This window comes from Clarias gariepinus, chromosome 22 (assembly GCF_024256425.1).
Source record: "Clarias gariepinus isolate MV-2021 ecotype Netherlands chromosome 22, CGAR_prim_01v2, whole genome shotgun sequence".
Taxonomy (NCBI): Eukaryota; Metazoa; Chordata; class Actinopteri; order Siluriformes; family Clariidae; genus Clarias; species Clarias gariepinus.
Window position 1 is genome coordinate 17,838,920 of NC_071121.1, and position 25,910 is coordinate 17,864,829.

A 25,910-nucleotide genomic window follows, 5' to 3' on the forward strand; every position below is an offset into this window, starting at 1 on the left:
AAATCTTATTAGGATCGAATTTAAGCAAAGTAAACGTTAACACAGGAGCCTTTAGATTTTATTATGTGTAATTAGAAAAGCTACGCATGTAGGTTTTTTTGTCATCTTGTATTTTATGTTATGTAAATTTGTAGTAGAGTTATTAAATGAAACTAAAAATAACTGAAACTGAAATAAACAAAACTAAATGACCATAAAAATTCAAACATTGTCAGGACGTGCTACTGCGTCAGCAGATGTCGATGTGTTTTTTAATAAATAATGAAAATGTTTTAACAATTTACATTTTTACATCCCAGTAGCACCCCTGTTGCGCTGTACCACTGCCGGCAAAACTTTATAAAATACAAGTGAAACATTAAACAAATTTTAAATTACAGTACTAAAATTACAGTACAAATTTGAATTTAGGTTAAATATAGGTGTTTCTTAGTTCAATCAAATTTAAACAAAGTAAATGTTAACACAGTGATCCTTTATATTTTACAGGGATGTAACGGTATTAAAACTTCACAGTACGATAATACCTCGGTATGAATGACACAGTACGATATTTATTGAATTATTTACAGGAAAAACAAAACTAATAAAGAGACTCGAAAAAAGTGCTTTTTAAAAAAGTGTTTATTAAACAGTTTACATAAACAGTGAACATATCAATGGCATACAAATTAGCCATCTATCTGTAAACTTTAAAACAGGAACTTCAATTCTTCAATTTTAATAACAAAAAATTATTAAACCATGTAAAAAAATAAAGTTTCAATTCAGTATTCTTTAAAACTCAGAAAAAATTAAAATTCCACACAACCGATTTAAAACCGGCTTTAGGTTCGACCATTTCCATCTCTTTTTCTTCGCCGCTACTAGCAGCACCCGCCATTTCCGCATTACTGGATCTGTAGTGACAACAGACCGCAAAGGATGATGGCCACGCCTGGGCTGATGGGAATTGTAGTTCTCGCTACCTCCCGTTCGCTCCATTCGCCTGAGCAAAATTTTCTAAGAAGTCCTATCATTTTATCGAGTCATGCGACCACGGTAGTATGGAAAAAATTTGCTATTGCGGTACAATGGTATTTACCGTTACATCCCTAATATTTTATCATGTGTAACACTCACGTAGCCAGAAAACTCTGGGTGTGCATCAGTAAAAGTGGGTAAGCCACAGGTGTTGTCAGATTAATAGGAAAAAACTATATAATAAACCTATATAAGCTAATCAGCCTTTATAAGACTCTACTTTTGGACGCACAAGTGCACGCACAATGACGACAAAACGCTATGATGTTGTAAAATAATGAAAGCAAACAGGGATACAGCGCTATTCTGTATCGGTTTCTGTGAACTTGAGCGCGTCAAAAAAAATGAACCGAAACTCTGTGTATACTCGCCTCACAGACGTGAAAAATATATACTTACATAAAGCGAAACGTCTGCTTTTGTATGAACTAATAGAAAAAAATTCAGCTTATATAATTCGTATAAAACATGAATTACTGGCACATCCACTGCTGCAGAGATGACATGATCACCTTCATTACAGTTGAAACCAAAGACACCAACTTATTAATAAATTATTAAAATAGCAGAGTGAGTTTCCTTGCTGTTTTCCCCGACGCATTCATAATCATTAGTCTACTTCTGCCGGTGCAGTGTTTTTTAGCCCCACCCCCGTTAAAACAGCGTATTCAGAGAAAGTTTTGCCTGCGGGAGGATTGTGCGCGGTCCACTACACAGTAAAATTTTTTTGTATATTCCCACTGCACAACGTGACGTCATAGTGACGTCTTTTTCATGTCATTTTTGGACATCCAATTTCCGTCCATTGATGGGGTTGTATTGTAACGCCAGGCGACGTCTTTTTTTCGACGTCTACTGCACGTCTAATGTTGACGTTGGTGGAACGTCTTTTCCATGTCATTTTTGGACGTTAAATTACAGTCTTTCGTAAGATAGGCTACCATGATTTATTTATATAAAATATAATTTACATAAGTTTATATATATATTTATTTTAATATTGCAGTGGTTTACCGACGGAAGGATTTGGAGAACGAGTGAGCTTGCTTGGTGCTCAATGCTAATTGTAGGAGTACTTTATTTACACACAGCACTCTATAGCATAAGCAACACATTCACTCGAAACGTACACCTAATTCAGCCTAAGCATGAACCAGGGAACATTAAACAGGTCACACACACCCTAATACACGAACATGGCCGAAGCCACGAGCCCAAACAAACTTCCCGAAGATGGTGAACACACAGAAACCCTCCCGCAATGCATGATGGTCCTCAGCCATCGCCCCGCCTATGCCACAATACAATATAAAATAAACATTTAAATGACTTGATTATAGGCTACTTTAAATAAAATAAAAACTGTTAGGGAAACAGGAAAATGTAAAAATAAATATATATATATATATATATATATATATATATATATAGTCTACCAAATAAATAAATAGTCATACAGATAATAAATCTTGTTTGTTTATAAATAATCTGTATTCATATGTATAATCATATGTTGATAGGCACTATTTTGTAAAACACATTTACTGCCACTGCCATAGACGTCCAAATGACGTCCAAAAAAAAAAAAGGCAGATTAGGTCAAACACGACGTCCAAGTTGGGTCATGGATGGATGTCCAAATAGTGGACCTAGTTTGGACGTCAAAATGACATAAAAAAATAAGCCAGATTAGGTCGGTAAAATGACATCCAAGTTGGGTCATGGTTGGACGTCCAAAAAGTGAACCTAGTTTGGACGTCGAATAGATGTCCAGAACTGGTCATGGACTGACGGACCCAATATAGACGTGATCTGCATGTCTATCCGACGTCCAATGTTTAGTGGGTTATGACTGAAATAAAGCGTCTCACATCGGCGTGCGTTTCACACAGTGCCGCGAAGACAGCGCTTATTTAACAAGTATAAAATTGTGTTTGTTGTATTTCTGGGAAAGACAAATCTCTAATAAATATCTCATATCGACACGTGCGTTTATCTGACTTTAGATCAAAACTCGGCAAAGTGAAAGAACGCGCGCGAGTTTACGCGAACATTTTACATTAACTAAAAGGCTTATTCACAACCACATTTCAGCCATTCACAGACATGCTTTGTGCTATGTTGTTGGTACACAATTTCACTTTTCACTTTACAAAATGCTCCCGACATGAGCCGACATGAGCAGCTTTGTTTCAGTCATAATATTCATCTACATATCATAAAGAGGCCCCCCTGACATTTGTACTCCACCCACCTAAAAATTCTTCATAAACTTTACACAAATTGGTAATCGCCCATTGTCTCATTTAAATTTCATATGAAAGCTGCAGCAGACTTCGGCTCCTTCACGACTTTCAGCGCGGTCTTCAATTCTCCATCACCGAGGGAGGATTAAGGCAAGGTGTGTTTTTTTCGACAAATTGTTATATCTGCATCACTGCAGTCCTTTCTTATAAATACAATTTACCAAATGTCATTGAGGGATTAATCAGTTAAATCTTTGCTGTGTTCTCCCCTCATCACACCAGCCTGTTTCCTCTAACGCAAATGAAGCCCTTAATACATACTCTATGAACCTATAGTCTACTTTATAAAACAATCATGCCTTTGCTGTTTTAATTGGAAAACCTAACTGTCTATATAAAACACTGCACAGTGCATATGGCATTAACTACCATAAAGCACATAAATGATTAAAAATAGTGACAGCATTCAGTGCACTCGTTTTAACTGCATAGCAGTGTGATTTACAGAGATAGAGAAATCCTTTTTTTGTAATAAATATTGTATTGTATTAAATAATGTCCCAAATTATAAAATACATTTATTCGCCTTAGAGTAGGGTTTTTGTCAATTTGATTAAGAAAAAGTTACTTTTTTAAATAAATAGAAACAAAAAAAAGAATGATATTAAAAAGATGCTTTGTTTAATTACATTAAAACAATGTTTGCCTATATTAATGATTTTGAATAAATAGCCTAGTAGCTATGAAATTTTAAGGGGTTGAATAGAGAACCTACTGTCTTATTTATGTAGCTAAAACATTGATCATCATGTTATCTAGTTTAACTTAAAGTTTTAATATTTATATTTAACTGTAGATGGAAGGTTTTTCAGGTCACATGAACAAAAGACCTTACCCTGCTGCTTATTTGGAGACCTATTTCCATGTGACTTGAAAAACCTCCCATCTACAGTTCTCTGTTCAGTTCTACAGTTCAGTTCTCTGGAAGGGCAGCCTCTTAGGCACATTAACACTGTGTTTTCAACAGTGATTGGAATCATTGCATTAGAAACTTTTTTTTCACATTTTTTATGTCTGCCAGTTTCCAACAAAAAGCAGCAGTATTGTCAAAGAATTAACAGATAAATGTTTGACATTATTGGCACCCAGACAGTCACAATTTGGTGGCCAGCCTCATAGAAGTGTTGTTTATATTGCTAATCAATGTAAGTTTAAAGTTATATGCTGTTTTCTGGTTACATTTTTCTGATTCTACCTGTACATAGAAAAAGGTTTATACGGTAAACAGCGTGTGTGATCAAGAAGACTCATTTAAGTACTGATTCTGAACAAGCCAAATATGTGTTAAACATCTATGGGGGCTGAGCCCCCCTTAACAGAAAATCCTATATGCCTTGTATTGTTTTTAATCGCTCGATACATAACCCATGATTTTTGTAATGCTATTTTACAAATGGAAAAAACAAATGGAAAAATCTTTTTTGGTTTATTTATTTATTTATTTTTAAATGAAATCTCAGCGCTCAAAATTAAAACATTGTAGAGTGATTAAGAACAATACAATGCATGTTATAATAAGAAAAATCTCCAGTAGAATGTAGAATCCAGAAGATTTTAAATTTACAGAAATTTAAAAAGAGGCAGAGAACCAGGAGAAGTGGACTGACTAACTACCCTAGTAGAATAAGGGAAGAAGTTCCTTAAGCATTCAGGAACTGTAAAACACCCATTCCAGTGTATACTGGGCTGTAATGCACCCCTATTTCCATGGAATACCAACACCACAGACCCACCAGTAGTCAAGAAGAGTGAGCATGTTTGGGAATGAACCAAACAAAATTAATAACAGACAGACTGGTAGGATCAAAAAATTATAGCAGAGCCAATACATGAATGATATAATACCTTCAGGTTGTTTCAGTTAAAAGTCTGTGAAATGAGGCAACCCCATATATAGAGAGTTAGACTGATCAAGCCAGGAAAAAATTAAAGGTCTAGGCTTAGATATCAGTCTGGTTGAATAAAAGCTGCCCCTTCCTAAACTGCTGCTTGTTAATTTATAAAGATCCAGCATTTGATGTTTTTAGAGTTAAAAACGATGTTCAGCACATGCATTAACAGGTGTAACTTGTAGGTCACTCTGTTCTGTGTGTTAGCTGCAGAAGAGAGGTAAAGAATACTGTGTTCTCAAAGATGAAGTCAAGGGGATGCAATATAAAGGATAAAACGGGATCCTAAAATTGAGCCTTAGGGGATGCCACAGGTCACAAGAGAAGGATATGAAGAACACTCTCCTATTTGTATTTAAAAGGGCATTTTCCATTGATTTCTCATCTATTTTTTTCTTCCTTGATACCATGGGAATGTTCCAAGATGACAATGCCAGGATTTATTAGACTAAAATTGTAAAATAATAATAATAATAATAATAATAATAATACATTTTATTCAATGTGGATGAGAAATTATTTTCACACATAGTCTTGGAGAAAAATTAGAGTGACTTTGTACTAAAATAAATGTTTTGACATAAGCCAGGTTGACATAAGCTTATCAAAATGATACCATGACCATAATGAAAGCAAAAGGGCATTCTTTGGCCAGGCAATTTAGTATATTTTTTTTTAAATAGAACATGCTATCTTTTTATGTGAAGAGGTTGAAAGTTTTGCCCTACTATAGATTTTTGAGTGTAAAAAAAATTCCATTTAGCCACAAAAGCTTTTGTTATGTCAGGCACTGATGTGGGGAAGAGAGCCTAATATGTGACGTACCAATTCATCCTTTTAAGTGAAAGAGTTTTTTTTTTCTTTTTATAACAGAAATTCCCCACAGTACAAAAAAGGGTACAGAATGTGAACACCACATGAGCCTTAAATTATTGAGACATTTTATGGGCCTACAGGAAGCTAGATTTGTTACCAAATACTTAGAAGAAATAAGAAGTCTCATTTCTCATTCTTTATACTTACAGGGATTATGCAAATGCCTGGCACCTCAGGACAGCAGTGCTTTTTCTTCTTGTCTGTTCTCCCATAGCAGGAGGGACCTGAGAGAGAGTACATATTGGAATAGTAAGTTTGCTTTTAAGGAACAAGATTAGGACAGGCTATCCCAGTATAATAGAAAAAAACTACTCACTTTTATCCCGTTTTCTCTTTTTAAATGTAACTCAGTTGTTGTTTTTTGTTTAGTTTTTTCAGAAAACTTAGGTTTACAAGGGTCAAGGATAACATTTTAATTTAAAAGCTGCCAGTGACAGATGATAGACCACTGACCAAACCAGCAGCAACTCTTCACATCCCAAGAACAGGTTAAATATCATTATTAACTGCTAATGCAACTCAAACATATTTGCAGTAGAAAGTAAGACTTTAAAAAAAAAAAAAATATATATATATATATATATATATATTTTTTTTTTTTGGTGGTTCCATATATATATATGGAACCACCAAATTCCATTGGTGCTCATCGCTCCTTTTTAGACAAAGATTTCTAGTGGTTACATACAGTACTTACAGAAAATTTGTGCCTTTTATGATCCTAGTTAAACACTAAATATTCTCATTTCAGTTTCTCTGTCAAAAACTAACCTGAGTGGATCAGAAGACATAGCTTTAGCGGTTAGCCCTTTGTAGCGTGGATGGTAAACCCAAACGCAGAAAAACACGATTAGGCAGGATAACCACACGATTTGTTTTAAGGACTCTCTCGAATGGGGAGAAAGGGATAAACACAATTTAACCTGTGTCCTATAAACACATGCTCAATCTAAAAGCGAACCCAAGAAGGTGAGTACTCACCAATCTGCAAAAATCTCCCTGGCAACATGGGCAAACTTAATGACTGAGCGATGTGCTGCGCCATCTTGTCTCCTTTTATGCTTCCTGGTTCGCAACCGCATTAATTCCGGGTCCTAGTGCCGGTCGCGGACCGAGTGAGCATGACAGTACCCCCCTGTCTAGGACCGGCTCCAGACGGTCCTGGGGTGAAGGATACCCGGTGACGGTAGTCCCGAATAAGGTTGGGGTCGAGGATGAAGCCTGCTGGGATCCAAGATCGTTCCACGGGGCCGTAACCTTCCCAGTCGATTAGGTACTAAGAGCGTCTGCCCTGAGGGTGCGAGTCAAGGATCCGCCGCACGGTGTAAGTGGAACCGCCGTCAATGATTCGGGAAAGAGAAGCAAAGTGGGTGGCTGGAACCATAGGTGAAGTAGTGAGGGGTTTTAGTTGTGATGTGTGAAATACTGGGTGGATCCGGAGCGCTGTAGACAGCTGGAGCCGGTAGGTGACAGGGTTGATCTGTAGGGTAATGCTGTATGAGCCGATGAACCCGGGGTGAATGTTTTTGGGATTCGGTGTGCAGATGCCACGTCAACGATGGTTAAGATGGTGTTTTTTCCTTCGGAAACCGTCAGGCCCGTGATGAAATCCACGGCGATGTGCGTCCAGGGCCGTCGAGGAACGGGAAAGGGGTTGTAATTCTCCAGGTGTTGGTTGGTTTGCATCTTTGGCCCTGGTGGCCCTCACCGGACACGCCTGGACGAACTCAGTGACGTCCTTCCTCATGGAGGGCTACCAGAACGCCTGTTTGATGAACAGAAAGGTTCGTCGGGTTCCAGGATGTCCGGCGATGCAGCCTGTGCCGCAGCCTGTGCCTGGCGGACCCTAATCTCTAAGTCCCAGTGGAGGGGTGTGATGATCCGGGAGGAGGGAATGACAGGCACAGGGTCCACCCGGGGAACGTCTTCATGTTGTCGGGACAGGGCGTCGGCCTTGGTGTTCTTGGACCCCAGGCGGTATGACAGGTGAAAGTTGTATTGTTAAAAAAATAATGCCCACCGTGCCAGTCGTGGGTTGAGTTGTTTTAAGTTTCTGATAGTTATGAGGTTCTGGTGCTCCGTCCAGACGATGAACGGCTCACTGGCACCCTGGAGCCAGTGACACCATTCCTCCAAGGCCTACTTTAAGCTTGCGTTACCCCGTATCGCTGCTGAGTGGGGTAAAATTTCTTGGAGAAGAAACTGCAAGGATGTAGTTTCTGGTCTGGACCTCGCTGGGAGAGAACAGCCCCGGCGCCCACACCCGACACATCCACCTCTACAACTAACGGTTTGTTGGCGTCTGGATGGATAAGGATAGGAGCGGTGGTGAAACGATTTCAAACGTTTTTGAAATGCAGAAATGGCAGCTGGGTTAAGTTGAAATGGATAAGATGAGGGCCTGGTCAAGGTGGTGCTGCAACTGTACTGTAGCCCCGGATAAAGCGGCAATGGAAATTGGCAAACCTGAGAAACCGTTAAAGCTGTTTGAGAGTCCTGAGTGGGGACCAATGACGCAAAACTTCTAGCTTCTGGCTCCATGGCCACACCCCGGGGCGAGATAACAAAGCAAACCGAAGAAGGTACTCACGAATCGGCGAAAATCTCCGAGACGACATAGGCAAACTCAATGACTAAGCGATGTGCTGCGCCATCTTGTCTCCTTTTATGCTTCCTGGTTCGTGACCGTATTACTTCCGGGTCCTAGTCCCGGACCGAGTGTGTATGACGTTTTATATCAATAGATTGTATTATATTGGTTGAAATAATTTTTGCATGGTTTGAAAATCTTCATAATTGTAAATCTGGGTTATCTTTTTCGCAGTAAAAACCTTAAACAGATTACTTTGAAGTCAACTATGGGTTGAAAAGAAAGAAAAGAAAAGGAAAATTAGTGCATTTGTGTTGGACAGTGATTTAGTTATTAATTCGAGTAAAAGTGATGCTATGAGCAGTCATGTGTTAAATCACTGTCCAACACAAATGCACTTTTTGAAGACCTGCTGTGACTCTCCGTAAATCTGTGTTAAATATTTTAATTTGTGTTTAATACATTTACCTTAGATACATAGAGCATAAACTGGGCTATAATGTGGCTGATGTAAATATTGTAGATTAATGTACGACAGACCTTGCAGATTGTTTTGAACACAAAACTGAATTCATGAAATTCATGAATTCATGTCTATAGCAAAACAACTAAATTATAACACTCTTATTTAGGGTAACGTGACTGATGTGCCCAACTTTTTTCAGCAGAGCCTCTGTTTTTTACTGACTTATTCATGACTTTTAAAGAATATGTAAGAATATTGACACCTGGCTCAGGTTACACTAGGTTTCTCCCAGGACTCCTATTGATGTCTCAGCTGTTCACACCTATACATTTGAATTAGAGAGAGAAACAAATAATAATTATATATATATATATATATATATATATATATATATATATTAGTCACTGTGATGGCGCTGCGAATGGCTGCCTCGGTGTGGAGCTCTCGATCTGTCTTACTGTTTTTGTTTGTTGTTTTTATAAGTTATCACTTATACAAGGGATAAACTGGCACATCACACAATTTTCAACCAGTTTTTGATTTTTTAAATGTTTTGCTAAACATTGTAACTGGCGGAGTAACGGCGCTGTTGAAATGCTTAAAGAAGCGCAGGCGGGGAAAGAGAGCCGGCGCACTTGTCAAGCTCCGACAGCGCGGCTTTAGAACTGCACTGCTGAGTATACCTCTGGTGAATCTCCACTCTCTACCCAACTAAATGGATGAACTTTTCCTGCTCTCCAGGACAAAAAAGGCTTTTCAAACTCTGCCGCGCTGTGTTTCAAGGAAACCTGGCTGAATGAAGCCATTCCGGACAACGCGCTACACCTGCCGGGCTTCCAGCTGTTTAGAGCGGAACATGCTTTTACATCAATGAACGTTGGTGTACAAATGTGACACCATTGAAGATGTGCTGTTCTGATCTAGAGGCATATTTCATCAACTGCAAGCCTTTCTATTTGCCGCGGGAGTTTACCTCGTTCATTCTTGTGTGTGTACATCCCTTCACAAGTGTGTGTGAACGCAGCATTGCAACAGCTAGCTGCTCACATCAGACACGAAGCAACAAGTCCCGGACTCTGTTATAATTATACTTGGGTGTTTTAACAAAGCAAACCTCAAACGTAAACTGTCTAAATACAAACAGCACATTACATGCCCCACCAGAGACAAAAACACTTTGGGTCACTGCTACACCACAGTAAAGGATGCATATCGCTCCGTCCCCAGAGCAGCTTTAGGACTCTCCCGACCTATAGGCAAAAACTTTAACCTGCTAAGTAAGGACAGTTAAAGAGATGGACCATTGAAGCAGAGCAGGAATTACAGGCCTGTTTTGACTGCACTGATTGGAGTGTTTTTGAAGCTGCTGCCACCAATCTGGACGAGCCCACAGATTCTGTAACATCCTACATCAGTTTTTGTGAGGACATGTGCATCCCTGCCAGGACTTTAACATACAACAATGACAAACCATGGTTTACAGCAAAATGCAGACAGCTTCGTCAGGCCAAAGAGGATGCCTACAGGAGCATCTTGTACAGGATCTTGTACAACCAGGCCAGGAACACACTAACAAGGGCGATCAGAACGGCTAAGAGAAGCTACTCTGAAAAACTGGAAAATCAGTTTTCTGTAAACGACCCTGCTTCAGTGTGGAAAGGCCTGAAAACCGTCACTAACTACAGAGATGCCATCCCCCAACTCTGTAGAGAATCAACAACTGGTTGAATACCCAAATGAGTTCTATTGTCAATTTAAAACACCCAGTCTCTCACCACACCCCTGTCCTGACCCTCTTTCTACACCACCATTATCACCTCTGACAACCACCCTTTCTTACCCCCCTCCCCCCTGCACTTCAGGTGTGTGAAAAGGATGTTAACCAGATCTTTTTAAAACAAAAGAAAATGAAAGCTCCAGGCCCAGACTGCGTGACACCAGCTATCTGAAATCCTGTGCTGACCAGCTGGCTCCCATCTTCACACAGATCTTCAACAGATCACTGGAACAATATGAAGTGCCTTTGTGCTTTAAACGTTCCACAATCATCCCATTCCAAGAAAACCTAAAATCACAGGAATGAATGACTACAGACCAGTCGCCCCTAACATCTGTGTTCATGAAGTTATTTGAAAGACTGGTGTTGGCCTATCTGAGGGACATCACAGGACCCTTACTGGACCCCCTGCAGTATAGAGCAAACAGGACTGTTGATGATGCTGTCAACATGGGACTGCACTTCATCCTTCAACATCTGGACAAACCAGGGGCTTATGCAAGGGTCTTGTTTACAGACTTTTCATCAGCTTTTAATACAATCATCCCAGCACTGCTTCAGACCGAACTCAATCAGCTCTCTGTTCCTAGCTCTATCTGTCACTGGATCACCAGCCTTCTGACAGACAGGCAGCAGCTAGTGAGACTGGGGAAGTTCATGTCCAACAGCCACACCACTAAAACTGGAGCCCCTCAGGGATGCGTTCTCTCCCCACTGCTCTTCTCCCTCGGCAGACGACACTACAATCATCGGCCTCATTCAAGAAGGTGACGAGTCTGCATACAGAAGTCAGGTCAAGCAGCTGGCTGTCTGGTGCAGTCACAACAACCTGGAGCTAAACACGCTCAAAACAGTGAAGATGATTGTGGACTTTAGGAGGAACCCACCTGCACTTCCCCCACTCACCATCATGAACAGCACTGTGACAGCAGTGGAGTCATTCCAGTTCCTGGGCACGACCATCTCTCAGGACCTGAAGAGGGACATTCACATTGACCCCGTTGTTAAAAAGGCCCACCAGAGGTTGTATTTCCTTCACCAGCTGAAGAAATTCAACTTGCCACAGGAGCTGCTCACACAGTTCTACTCAGCCGTCATTAAATCCGTCCTGTGCACTTTAATAACTGTCTGGTTTGGCTCAGCTACGAAAACAGACATCAGAAGACTACAAAGGACGGTTCGACTGCTGAAAGAATTATTGGCACTGCCCTGCCCATGCCGCAAGAACTGTATACATCCAGAGTAAGGAAAAGGGCTTGGAATATCACTTTGGACCCCTCACACCCAGGCCACCTTTTATTTGAACTTTTGCCGTTGGGTCGGCGCTATAGAGCACCAAACACTAGGACAGTCAGGCACAAAAACAGTTTTTTCCCCCAGGCAATCTCCCTCATGAACAGTTAAACATCATTCTAACTGTCAATAAATATATGTGCAATATTGTGTACAGTACCACTGTGCAATATACTGTATAATACCACAGATTTCAGATATTTATATAACTTATTTAAAAGTATCTCACACCCTACTCCACCCTACTAACCCTTTTTTTGTGTCGTGTTGTTTTGTCTTGTCATTTGTTTTTTGTTCTGGAAGCTCTGTTACTAAAAAAAAATTCCTTGTACGTGCAAGCGTACTTGGCAATAAAACTCTTTCTAAATCTGATTCCCTTTCTGATATATATACATCGTTTTTATTAAGTGAAGCCTGACATATTTTTTTCGGGTTTCTTTGTTGTATATGGTTCTTTTTGGTGCTGTTTTATCTAAAAAAATTTGTATCATCAAAGTAGGCAGGATTTTTTTTTTTTTTTTAGAAAATATTTTTTGGCACGGCCCTTGATCATTGCATTCTTTCATATGTTTAAAATTAATCAAGAGGACTGGCAACATTAGATCTCTTTTTATTTAAAAATTGTCAGTAACATGGCACACCTTTGTTTATTTTTTTAATGTTTGTAAGAATAATGCGCTATTTAATGGTAGTACGCTGCAAATGAATAAATGGGAACTTATTAATAGGCTTGTGACATCAACGTGTGACATTGATGTATTGCTAGAGTACTGATCTCAACTTACCGACTAATTTCAATTAGGGCTGCAACAACTAATCGATAAAATCGATAATTATCGATAATGAAATTCGTTGTCAACGAATGGCATTATCAATTAGTTGGGCTGCTCACGTCACTGAGGAGCGCGACAACAAGATGCACAAATACACAAAGATACACACAGATACATAGCCGCTCGCGCAATGGAGGTTACAGAAGCGTCTGCTGGAAAAAGTGCGTGCCCCGAGTCCTCGAAGGTTTGATAGCAATTTACATTAAACACCCCTAAGAAGACGGTAACCTGCACGCTATGCAAGACCAAGCTTACATCGCATGTCATGCACGAACACTTAAAAAGAAAACATGTTGGTGTTACGGATGGCGAAACGTCAGCAGGGTCAGTAAAAAACTGAATCTCTTTATTGTTGAAAAGTTGTATAGTTTAAGTGCTTTTTTATTAACTGTTTGCTAACTTCAGGACAGTCGCGCTAGATCTGTTCACGTGCTACTCGCTAGCATCACATTGTGCAATCACCTCATGAGCAATAGTGATTAGTTAAATGGCGCTACTTTAGATTATCTTAAATTACACGGTGCGAATAACAGTAGAATATTACATTTAGTGATTGTTGTGGTTTTTAGCGAATGCAAATGACAGTATATTTGTGACTATTAGCTTTTTGCATTTCTACAGTTTTTTTTATAGTCCACTACAAAGTTAACTTGTAATTTACTGTGGTTTTACTTATGCATACATAATTTTATTATACAAAATTACATTATTTTAGCTGTTTAAAAAAAAACACTGATATATTTAGTTGAAGATATAAACACTATATATATATATAGTGTTTAAAAATACACTGATATATATATATATATATACACTGTATATATTATATACTACATTTCATTTAAGGTTTAAAATGTCAAAATTAAAGATTATTAAACTCTATATGTGGCTTTTGAAGAAGCAGTTAGGTTTTATCCGATTAATCGAAAACATAATCGTCCAACTAATCGATTATCAAAATAATCGTTAGTTGCAGCCCTAATTTCAATTCAATTCAACTTTATTGTCATTGTTATAAGTATCACAGTATAAAAAGCAACTAGCGTCTCGTCTCATTTGGCTTTGTGCATTTGGCGTTGAAACATTGTAATTAAAAGAATTCATAATTAGTACTAAAATTATAGTATAAATTCAGATCTTAAATTGAATCTTATTAGGATCGCATTTAAGTAATTTTAAGTAAACATTAACACAGTGAGCCTTTAGATTTTATTATGTGTAATTAGAAAAGATAAGCGTGTAGGGTTTTGTGTCATCTTATACTTTGTGGTACTGTAGATTTATTAACGGAAATAAATTAAACTAAATAACCATGAAATTCAAACATCGTCAGGACATGCCCTGCATCAGCAGATGTTGAAGTGTTTTTGCGTTATTATAAGAATGACATGCAGTAGGCTGTTATAACTCACTTACTCATCATTTATGTTGCTTTATCCTGTATTTAGGGTCGCGGGGGCCTGGAGTCTATCTCAGAAGACTTAGAGCACGAGGCAAGGTACGCCCTGGACAGGGTGCCAATCCATCACAGGGCCAGTAGGCTGTTATGATCATCATAATTTTCTTTAATAAATAATTATAACATTTTAACAAATTACATTTTTACATCTCATTAGCACCCCTGTATCACTGCCGGCAAAACCTTCTGAAATACAAGTAACATTAACAAATCACAGTACTAAAATTACAGTACAAATTTAGAATTTTAATTAAATATAGGCATTTCTTATTTACATTTAATTTAAGCAAAGTAAATGTTAACAAAATGAGCCTTTATATTTTATCATGTAAACTAATGAAAAACAATTTTAGATTATGTAATTCGTATAAAAAGAAGAATTATAGGCACATCCACTGCTGCGTAAATGACGAGATGACATGATTACCTTCACCACCACAGCCGAAAACAAAGAAATCACAAATTTTTCAATGAATTATTAAAATAGTCACAGTCTGTCTCTTTGCTGTTTTTCCATGACGCATTCATAATCATAAGTCAACCTCTGCCGGTGAGCTCTGGAAAACTTTATGCATGCGGTTGAGCGATGATTAGACTATATCGAAAATTAAAGAGGAGGCTCACGATGCAGGCTTAACATCCTCGAACCCAAACCTCATTAAAATTCAATTAACAAATATTGTAAGTACACCACAATAGCCCACATTTAGAAAAGCATTTTTATTTAGACTATTAAAAAAATCCTGTATCTATTTTTAGGTTTGCCAGCTGCCACTGTTCTTATATGGCTCTTTGTCAGGGTAAATAGTTCAGTGACAAGCCAGTAAATTTTCATGTAAAACAGGTACATCTGTATGAATAAATTGTTTAAATGTTTGTATTAGCTATTGATCAGCTGATTTATGTAAATGACTGTTCAGATGTAAATAAATGCTCATTGCTGTGCTGTTTGCAGGGAGGGATGTGCTGATGACATTTGGTCTGCCTGTGTTGATGTGTGTGTGTGTGTGGTGTCACCTGAGGGGTGTCAGTAGGTCTTACATTTTTATAAAGTCAGGGATTATTCAGTGAAACAGAGGCTCTGCTGAAAAAAGTTAGGCACATCAGTCACTTAAAAGGTACCAAATAAGAGGTCTTTCTAAATGTTATAATATAGTTGTAACATAACAGATGTACAAACCAACAAACTGTGTACATGGAATACTAAACCTAAACCGAGATGCATGTTTCTTAGCCTCACATCTGCGAAAATGGCGTGTTCAGAGAAAGGCTCGCCCGCGAGACCACCTAGCATCTGTGGATTCAAAAAATTGCCATTGTTAGTTATTTAATCACTGGAATAGAAGAGATGGAAAGTTTTCTTATAATAACATGCTTGTATTGTTTGTAATCACGCTATCACAGCCCATGATTTTTTAAATACTATTTTACAAATACAATTTACAATAAAAATAGAAATAAAAACACAAATGGAATAATTCTCTTTGGTTTATTTATTTAAATTTTTTATTAAATATAAGTAAAATAGTAAAAGTAAAATACTCTATAAACCAAAGAAAATTTTTTTAGTTCAATTTTATTTTATTAATATAGCGTTTTTAACAATGGTCATTGTCTCAAAGCAGCTTTACAAAATGAAATTATTGTGTATCGGGTGATTAAAAAAAACAATACAACGCATATTATGATAAGGAAAATCTCCATTTCTTCCATTCCAGGGATTTATAATGGTAATGTCAATTTTAGAATTTAGAATACAGAAGATTTGAAATTTAAAAAAATTTAAAAAGAGGCCTGAAGCAGTGCAGGTCTTCAGAAAGGCCTCAGATCCAAGAGGGTCTTAAAGTTCACTAAATGTATAGGTGAGAACAGCTGATTCACACTTGGGGAGGGGTGAATTTTTTGCATTTAAATGTTGTCTGACGCACGCAGTAACACTAAAACAACAACAACCTAGAATAAATAGGAATAAGACATTGGCTACATTGTTGCCATGCCCAAGCCCAATGATTGATCCCTTCCTGGTGTACACCGATTATCCAGACAGTAGTGTGTGATCTCTGTGGAATGTGTTTAAAATGTGTAATTATGCTAAGGATTCATTTACCTTAAGATTATTAAGCTAAACATAGCTACATCTATTAAATAGCAAAGTTTTCATTGATTTATCGGGGTTTGTAAATACAATTTGTATAATTTTTTATAATAAAAGATTATTATTGAAAACAAATATGACTTGTGTGATTGTCGTTATTTTGTGATTGTTAGTGTGTGTGTCAACTCTCACTGGGCATATACGGAGCACCATAATGTGCTTTAGGCCAGGGTGTAGAAGACAATTTTACCTAGAGCTGACCTACAGTTAAAAGACTAGGATGTTTTCAGAATTTTTTTCCCAAAAACGGAGACGTGAGGTCTTTGAAGGGATAGCACATTTGCATATGGCGCTTTGATAAAAACTATTCCCCTTTCTTTAAAATCTCTGTCTACTGGCATCTTTATGGCAGTGGATAGTAAATAAAAAAAAATTATAAATTAAATTGAGCAGGCTACTTGTTGTGGTTAGCACTGTCGCCTTGCACCTTCAGGGTCCGTGTTCAATTCCTGGCCAGGCTCGATTCCCATCTCTGTGTGCATGGAGTTTGCATGTTCTCCTTGTGCTTGGCAGGTTTCTTCCGGGTACTCCGGTTTCTTTCCACAGTCCAAAGACATGCAGATTAGGCTAATTGGTGTTTCCAAATTGCCCATAGTGTGTGAATGAGTGTGTGTATGTATGTGTGCCCTGCGATGGACTGGCACCCTCTCCAGGATGTACCCCGCCTCATGCCCTAAGTCTCCTGGGATCGGCTCCAGGTCCCCCGCGACCCTGAATACAGGATAAAACAGTGTAGATGATGAGTGAGTAAGTAGTCCCAATCCCTTCCACATTCCCCCAGGCCATCTCACAAGACCTCCTGCCCTTCACCAAAACCATCATCAACCATTCCATATCATCTGGTCATGCTCCTGCTTCTTTTAAGAAGGCAAAGGTTATTCCCATCCTCAAGAAACCCTGTCTGGATCCAGTGGAAGTTGACTATCGTCCGGTATCACTTCTCTTTTATTTCCAAAACTCTTGAAATGACTTTTTATAACCAAATGTCTCCTTATCTCTTACAGAACAACCTTGATGATCCCAACCAATCTGGATTCAAAGTGGCACATTCCACAGAGACTGCCCTTCTGTCAGTCACTGAGAAGATTCATGCTGCTAGGTCTGCTAAACTGTCATCTGTCCTCATCCTCCTGGACCTGTCGGCTGCATTTGACCCATGAACAAGAAGATTCTATTACCTTTTATTACAAGCTTTGGAATCTGTGGACCAGCGTGGCAATAGTTTGCTTTTAACCTAGAACATAGGTTGTATGAGGTGACATGAAGGGGTCCACATCTGCCCTATGCAGACTTTCTACTGGTGTCCCACAGGGCTCGATACTTGGTCCTCTTCTGTTCTTCCTTTATACCCGGTCTCTATTGGTAAGGTCATAAAATTGCATGGATTTCCATACCATTGTTATGCAGATGACACCCAACTTATTCTCTTCTTTCCTTCCTCAGACACTGGGTTTCCACCAGGATCTCAGCATGTCTAGCAGATATCTCATCCTGGATGGCAGCTCATTAGCGGAACCTCAATCTGAGTAAAACCAAACTGCAGTTCATCCCTGGTGATTCCTCCCCAGGTCAGGACCTTGTGATATCCCTGGACAACAATCAGGTTACTCCTTTAGTCACTGCCCACAATCTTGGGGTAATTGTGGATACCTTAACTTTTGACAACCTAAATTATAGTACCTGAATGTTGGCAAACTGATCTAAAAAAAAAAAAAATCTCAATCTTGGCAGCCTGAATTTGTGAGGTTGAAAAATAATGAAGACTGGTCTTTATAACAATTAAATATATTTTAGCACAGCAATTTAGTGCGGACAATATTTTTCATTGAAATGTACATGCTTGCATTACACTTTCCTTTTCTATTAAAATAAGCACAATAAATTGCAGTAATGAAAATGGCAAGCAGTGTAAATACTTTAGGTATTTGTTTCCATTTAGATTAAATTGCAGAATAGAAAAATGCGTTTTTTCAATTTTTACAAGTTCAACATGCTGTTTTGCTTTGAGGAATTTTGGCACTGTTTTACTTCCATATGTCACTGACCAAATACAGTAACATTTAGACATTTGGCAGACGCTCTCATCCAGAGCGACTTAAATTTTTTTTCATTACATATCTGAGCAGTTGAGGGTTAAGGGCCTTGCTCAAGGGCCCAACATGGTGGTTGTGGGGTTTGGCCCTGGGATCTTCCGAACCGTAGTCCAATTCCTGAACCACTGAGCTACCCCTGGCCAAATATGTATCTTAAGTTATAGGGTATGTATCTGCTTGGCACTAGATCACTTATAAATCAGAGTTTAAAAGCCGCGTAGTATGTAGTCATATTCACCGTGATTGTCATTTTCAATGGTGTCCATCTGTACTGTCTCCGGGGGATGAGACTGTTTTGGTGGGTGTCCTTTGAACATGCCTGAGGATGGCTCAACCAAAGGTGAAACACTGGACGGGTCCATGCCTGTAAAGGTACACCCCACACACATTTTAGTAAAAGGAAAGTTATATTACATGAGAAAGTACAGTGAAAAAAAGTAAAATCTTTTGTGATGTAAAAAATAAAATGTAAAGCAAGTAATATAATTTTCCATGTTTTTACTGTGATTGCAACCAAACAAAATGAGCTGAAAAATATTTGCTAAAAAAAATAAAAAAAAAAAAAATGTTTTAGGAAAAAAAAAATAATAATAATTACCTGCTTGCATAAGTTTGCAAACCTTTTTGCAATTGGGTATGTGGCTCGGAGAAAAGTAATCAATCTTATTCATATTAATAGAAAAAACTGTCGCGAGACATGAACTCGTACAAGACTGCATCATACAACATTTGGAAAGCGGTGAAGGAGGCGAAGCTGCGCTACAGGAGGAAACTACATAGAGTCACATCTCCAACAGAGTGACTCTAGGAGCCTGTGACAGGGACTAAGGGAAGTAACTGACTGGAAAGCACCAACATCCGGTATGACAAAAGCAGACTTGCCTGTAGCAGACAAGCTGAACCTTCTATGCTAGCTTCGAGGCTGCCGCCAACAATGCAAATAGCGCTAGCAAAGTCAAGTATGCTAACAATTGGGGTGAATGGCAGCAGACAGGAAGACAATGCCAACACCGGAAATGCATTCATCATCTCTGAGCATGATGTGAGGAAAGCCTTAAGGAGAATGAACAGGAGGAAAGCAGCAGGAGGAGGCGGCATCCCAGGTCGAGGGACAGACCACAAGCAGGAGGATGGGAAGTCTCCCTCACCCTCAGCTCCCCAGGGTTGTGTTCTTAGCCCTGTGCTGTACTCATTGTACCTGTACAACTACGTAGCTACTACCAACTCCACCACCATTATCAGGTTTGCTGACGACACTGTCATGGTGGGCCAACGACAACGACAAGACACCCTACCTGAAAGAGATTAGAAATCTGGAGAACTGGTGCCAGAGGAACAGCCTCCTCCTGAATGTCAGGAAGACTTTAGTACAAAGCAGGAGAACTACCAGACCACCATGATTAACGAGAGCCAAGTGGAGGGAGTGGACAGGTTCAGATACCTCGGTGTTTACATCATGCAGGACCTGTCATGGTCCTGTCACATCAACACTAGCATCTCCTCTACCACCTCAGGAGAATGAGCTTCTCCCTGCAAGCTATACAGACTTTCAATCACAACACCACAAAGGACTTAATACTTTGATCTGCTACTCTAATCAGCAGCATTAATACCTGATCTGCTTTCTCACAAACAATCATGACAATGGTCATCAGACATTACATATGGCACACTTGCACACCACAAAACTGCAACCTTTGCACATTGTTCTGCACACTGTCTTGTCCAAAACTGGACATGGTTCTACATTCCTCCTTAACCCTTTTGCATTTTATTATAACTTTTATATTCCTTTTTTATTCTATTATTTTATTTAATTATTTGATTATTTGTACATAATGTATAGTGAAACCTCAGATTACGAGAAACGCGGTTTACGAGTGTTCCGCAAGACGAGCAAAGATTTGTAATAAATTTTGACTTGAAAATGAGCATTGTCTTGGTTTACGAGCACCGTGTACTGTGGACGCGTATACTGTTTACCATAACAGTGTGACCACATGTGTGTGTGAGTGGGAAACATTTTATTTTGTGTTTGTAAGCAAGTTTGTACAGCGCGCGTATAAAGCAAGAGCAAGTCTTATTGGAGGGTAAAGATCCATTTTTTCTCTCTGTATCAGCCTGTCCGGTTTATTTTACCTTTCAAAGGAATCGCGACAGAGCAGAGTTTTCGTGTAAGCCAGAGACTGTGTGTGTGTGTGTGTTTGGGAAGCTGAGAGGAGGAGGGGTGGTAGGGGGGCTGTAAAGGCGAGTGTGCGTAATTTGACACCGTGCTCCACACCAACACACACACAGACACACACTCTCTGCCTTACACAGAAACTCTGCTCTGTCACGATCCTTTTCAAAGCTAAAATGCCGGTTCGTTTGTTTTTTTTTTTTTTACAGCAGTGATTCCGTTAGTATGCGCTCACACGAGTGTGACTAGCGATGTTCCTTGCTAATTTTTCCAAAAAAAACTGTCTCTCCGTTAATGTGTGTGTGTGCACGCACATTACAAACACACACACACAGCGCCTGCGTGCACAGAAGGAAATACTTATCTGTCTGGATTTATTTAGCCTTTTTTAAAGGTAAAGTGCAGGTTAATTTGTTTTATTTTTACTTTATATTTTGTATAAATAATTTTGATGTATTTATTTTTTGGGGCTGTAGAACAAATAATTTGAGTTTTCATTATTTCTTATGGTTTCTTATGGGAAAATTAAATTTGGTTTACGATTGTTTTGGAATATGAGCACGCTTCCGGAAGGAATTATGCTCGTAATCCGAGGTTCCACTGTAAATTTAAAATTCTTTTTACAGCTAAAGTTTTTTTATATTTCTAGTTTGTAAAAATTTTCTTATTTCATAATGAAACTTTTATTTTTTTTTTTTATGTTTTGGTCATCAGCAGTCATATAAGCATTTCACTTAATATCATACTATTTATAACTGTGTATGTAACAAATAAATTTTATTTGAAAATTTAATTTGATTTTGATTTAAACTGATTATTTTTCAATGAAGAAGAGATTGGCTCTAAAAGCTCCCAAAAGAGATGAAACATCACCATCCTGCCTGCAGATAAAGGAGGATGAACTGTCATCTTGAAAACAACAAATTATCACATGAAAAACTAAAAGGAGACCCCACAAGCCTCTATAAGAAAAAGGTGATAGATTTTTTAAAACACCTGAAAAGGGACTGTGCCATTGACTGTGTGACTTACCACTGCTTGTGCCCCCAAGAAGCCACTCTGTGCCTTTATGGACCTCCCAAGAACCACAAGCAGTGCTCCTCATACCAATAATCAGCAGCATTAATACCTTAACATACAACATTCCTAAATACATGACAACTATTTTGGGACCACTGGTGGGACACACTGACTACCATATCCAGAATTCAGAAGAATATGTTTCCAAGATCAGAGGCTTAAAGTTATCTTTTCCTATTCCTGACAGACAAAAAGAGAAACAAAATGCCAAAAATGCCCTGGAAAGCAGTCTTGCCATATTAGTTATTAGCATCTACACTAGAAGGGCTTTCAGTAAACTCTTCTCTGAAACACAACAGGAAAACAGCTACTACAAGTTCTATATAGTTACTGATATGAACCAACAATCAGACATATGTCTTTATTTAATAAATATACTAAATAAATACATACACAGCTTTTCAGCTTTTCATGAGGTCTGACAGTCCTTGGGTGTTTTCTTCTCAGATGCTCCTGCATAACCATTGTGCTGCGGGGACAGGCAATTTCAGTCTTGCTCAGCATGCAGAGCACTATTTCATTTGGATTTCTTTAAAGAATCTTTACACCTGTGACCATTTTCCATTTTGTTTGTTTTTAAGAAGACTCATTTTAGTCTGTGCCACTAGAATTAGGGATGTGGCATGAGCCAGCACAACCAACCCAGTACATCCAGGTCATAACTCCACCCAAGTTTTTTCACGCTCCTCAAGATGAATATCCTGAACGCACCTGTTACTAATCTGACAGTCTACTCTCGGCTTTAAAAGGATGCAGGGAGTTTCACTCATTGCCGATGTATCTTACTTGCGTGCCTATCATCCTGTTTTTCTAGCGATTTCTCCTAGTGCTCTATTTCTGTGTTTGACCTCGACCATTTTTCTGGATTTTGTCTTGTGCCTAGCTCTTTGGATTTTCTCTCTGTGTGTATCTCCCTAAGTGTATGACCTCACCTGCTAAACGACTTTGATCTTGGACCGCGCTTCTGGATTTCTCTGATGCATAAACATTACCAACCCTGCTTTGTTTTACCAACCTTCCACCTTCACATCTGCACTTTGAAACCGCCATCAGATCTCTCAAGATCGGATCTTTCAACTCCGCCTGTCTCTTCTACATCGATACCTGTGTGTTTGTGCTTGTGGACACTTCCGCATCCACAGATTTCTTTTCCCTGCCAGATTAACTAACCAAAGATCACGCATCGCAATCGTGCACACCTTCATTCACACAATCTTTTGGAAATTCCATCTCGCGCTCTACTTCTGGGTTTATGGCGATTCCCTCACGTCATCCCACACCTCCGCTTATGTCACCGGGAAGTTTCCCACATTGTCTGGTAACTCATTTGCTCTCACGGAAACACTGAAGACACTGGTTCGAGGGGACAGAGGTCCCGTTCCTCAACTGAACGGACTACAAGAATCCTGAATATCTCAAATTAGCCAAACGCCTTAACATACGTCAAGCCAGATGGTTCTTGTTCTTCTCTTGCTTTAACTTCTCCCTATCTTTTCAGCCTGAAAGCAGAACACCAAGCCCAATCCCGTCAGTTCATCCCGGTCACAGATAACGCCCCAATATCCACCATCCTGCCGTCACAATGTCTTATTAGGGCTACCTCCCTCGACATCGAGGCTCAAATTAATCTGGTATTGGAACAGGAGCCTGGTTCCTCAAAGGCACCCGTACCACCAGTACCTTGCCCCAATTCCTAGAATGGGCGCATAGCCCACGATTAGGGCGGGACCCGCACCCTTGCCCTGGTACAGCAACGCTTTTGATGGCCCTCTGTCAAAGATGACACTCGCCGATTTGTTGCAGCTTGAGACGTCTGCTAAACTTCGCAACTCGAGCTCTCTGTTCAGATGTCAGGCAGATTGCCACCGCTCTACAGCCTCTTCCTACCGCGCTGGACAGAGAGTCATGCTCGCCACTCGCAACATCTCCATTAAGACACTTTTCCGTAAAATCTCTCCTAGATTCATTGGCCCATTCAACATCTCTAAGATCATCGATCTTTGCACAGTCAGACTGCGCTTATCGTCCACCATGGGACACATCAACCCCTCATTCCACGTCTCCCAGGTAAGACCCATAATATCTTGTCAATTATGTTCAGTTTTCCAACTTTATCATGGTACCATAAATGCCACTACCTCAGACATGCTAACATACTAATACAGGATATAAACATGGCATAAATAGGGGAGACATGTAGCCACAGCTAACATTTTTATGCTAACTAGCATGCCACTACCACTACAGATCCACAAATCAGAAATTATGCTCGCAACAAAAAACAACCTACTTGCTTGCTTAATCTACTTTCTACATTATATTCAGATCACTTTTTAGACTCCGTCCACACGAAGCCGGTGCGTTCCCTATCCGATCATTTTTTTTTCCGTGAACACGGCGTTGTCTTAAAGAAATATCTGCGTACACACGAAACCACTGAAAACGGTGTAGTATATATGCCAGACCAGTATGGGGCGCTGTAATTCTGCCATAGAGATACATTATACATGGAGAAGAAGACTTTGAGCATGCGCATAACCTTGCGCGCTGTATACGAACCACGATTGTGTTGTCCATTATCGCTTGTTGCTCATAACAGTTGCATAGAAGCAATAGATTTTAGACTCTCTGTTTCTATCTGTCTATTGTTATTATTAAAGAAAATAGCACAAACAACAGTTCAAGGGCTTGTAAAAACAGTCGCATGAATCTACATGAAACGCTTCAGTTTTAAATAAGTATTCAACGCTAAACCCAAACAGCAAAAGAACATTTACATTTAGGCATTAGGCAGGGGCCCAACAGTGGCAACTTGGTGATTGTGGGGTTTGAACCTGGGATCTTCCGAACCATAGTCCAATGCCTTAACCACTGAGCTACCCCTAGCCCATTACATGATAATAATAATAAAAATAAAACATGATAATAATAATAAAAAATAATCGTGCGTTTTGCTGTTTATGTCCACCAGTTAATAATTTTTTAGTTATTAATAATTAAAGCTGCTTACAGGGCGCGTGCTTTCAAAAATGCAGTGTTTAACTAGCAAGTATATGTCGCCCCTCTTTATGATATATGAACATTATGACTGAAACAAAGCTGCTTATGTCGGCTTATATCGGGAGCATTTTGATCAAATGGGAGATGACAAGTGAAAAGTGTGTACAAACAACATAGCATAGTGAATGTGTATGAATTGCTGAAATGTGGTTGTGAATAAAACTTTTAGTGAATGTAAAATGATCGCCAGAACCCGTGGCGCGTGCGTGTGCTTTTTCACTTTGCCGAGTTTTGAAGTCAAATGAACGAATGCGTCGCTATGAGAGGTTTATAAGAGATTTCTCTTTCCCAGAAATACAACAAACACATTTATAGGTGTCTTCGCGGCACTGTGCGAAACGCACGCTGATGTGAGCCGCTTTATTTCAGTCATAATATACTAACATATTTTTGCTGTGTAGTGGACACACGACCTCTCGCAGGCGAGCCTTTCTCTGAATACGCCGTTTTAACAGGGTTGGGGTTAAGAAACACCGCACCGGCAGAAATGATTATGAATGCGTTTGGGAAAACAGCAAGAAAACCCTTATAATGACTTATTGATAAGTCTTGATGTCTTTGGTTTTTGTCTTTGGTTTCGGCTGTGATGGTGATCATGTCATTACGTCATCTCCGCAGCAGTGGATGCGCCAGTAATCCACGTTTTATACGAATTACATAGGCTAATTTTTTTCCAATTAGTTTATATAAAAGCAGACATTTCACTTTCTGTAAGTATATATTTTTCACGAGTATACACAAAGTTTCAGTTTATTTTCTGACGTGCTCAAGTTCACAAAAACAGATACAGAATAGCGCTGCATCACTGTTTGCTTTCATTATTTTACAAAA

The 25,910-nt window shown here is 39.1% G+C and overlaps 1 protein-coding gene across 5 annotated transcripts in view; it reads right to left on the bottom strand.

Annotated features, from left to right (window-relative positions):
- Positions 1 to 25,910, bottom strand: part of znf512b (zinc finger protein 512B) — a 205,062-nt gene that overhangs the window by 159,683 nt on the left and 19,469 nt on the right. For 4 of the 5 annotated variants that reach the window (XR_008356100.1, XM_053482161.1, XM_053482162.1 and 1 more), the window contains 2 exons: positions 18,999 to 19,124; positions 6,242 to 6,318 (listed from right to left, as the gene is read on the bottom strand). Coding sequence is in view for 3 of the 5 variants with exons in the window: in XM_053482162.1 (XP_053338137.1) it covers positions 6,242 to 6,318; positions 18,999 to 19,124 (203 nt within the window). In the remaining 2 variants the exon portion in view is untranslated. Of the gene's footprint in view, positions 1 to 6,241; positions 6,319 to 15,752; positions 15,807 to 18,998; positions 19,125 to 25,910 lie in introns of those variants that run through there. The other variant, XM_053482163.1, reaches the window with a different exon arrangement.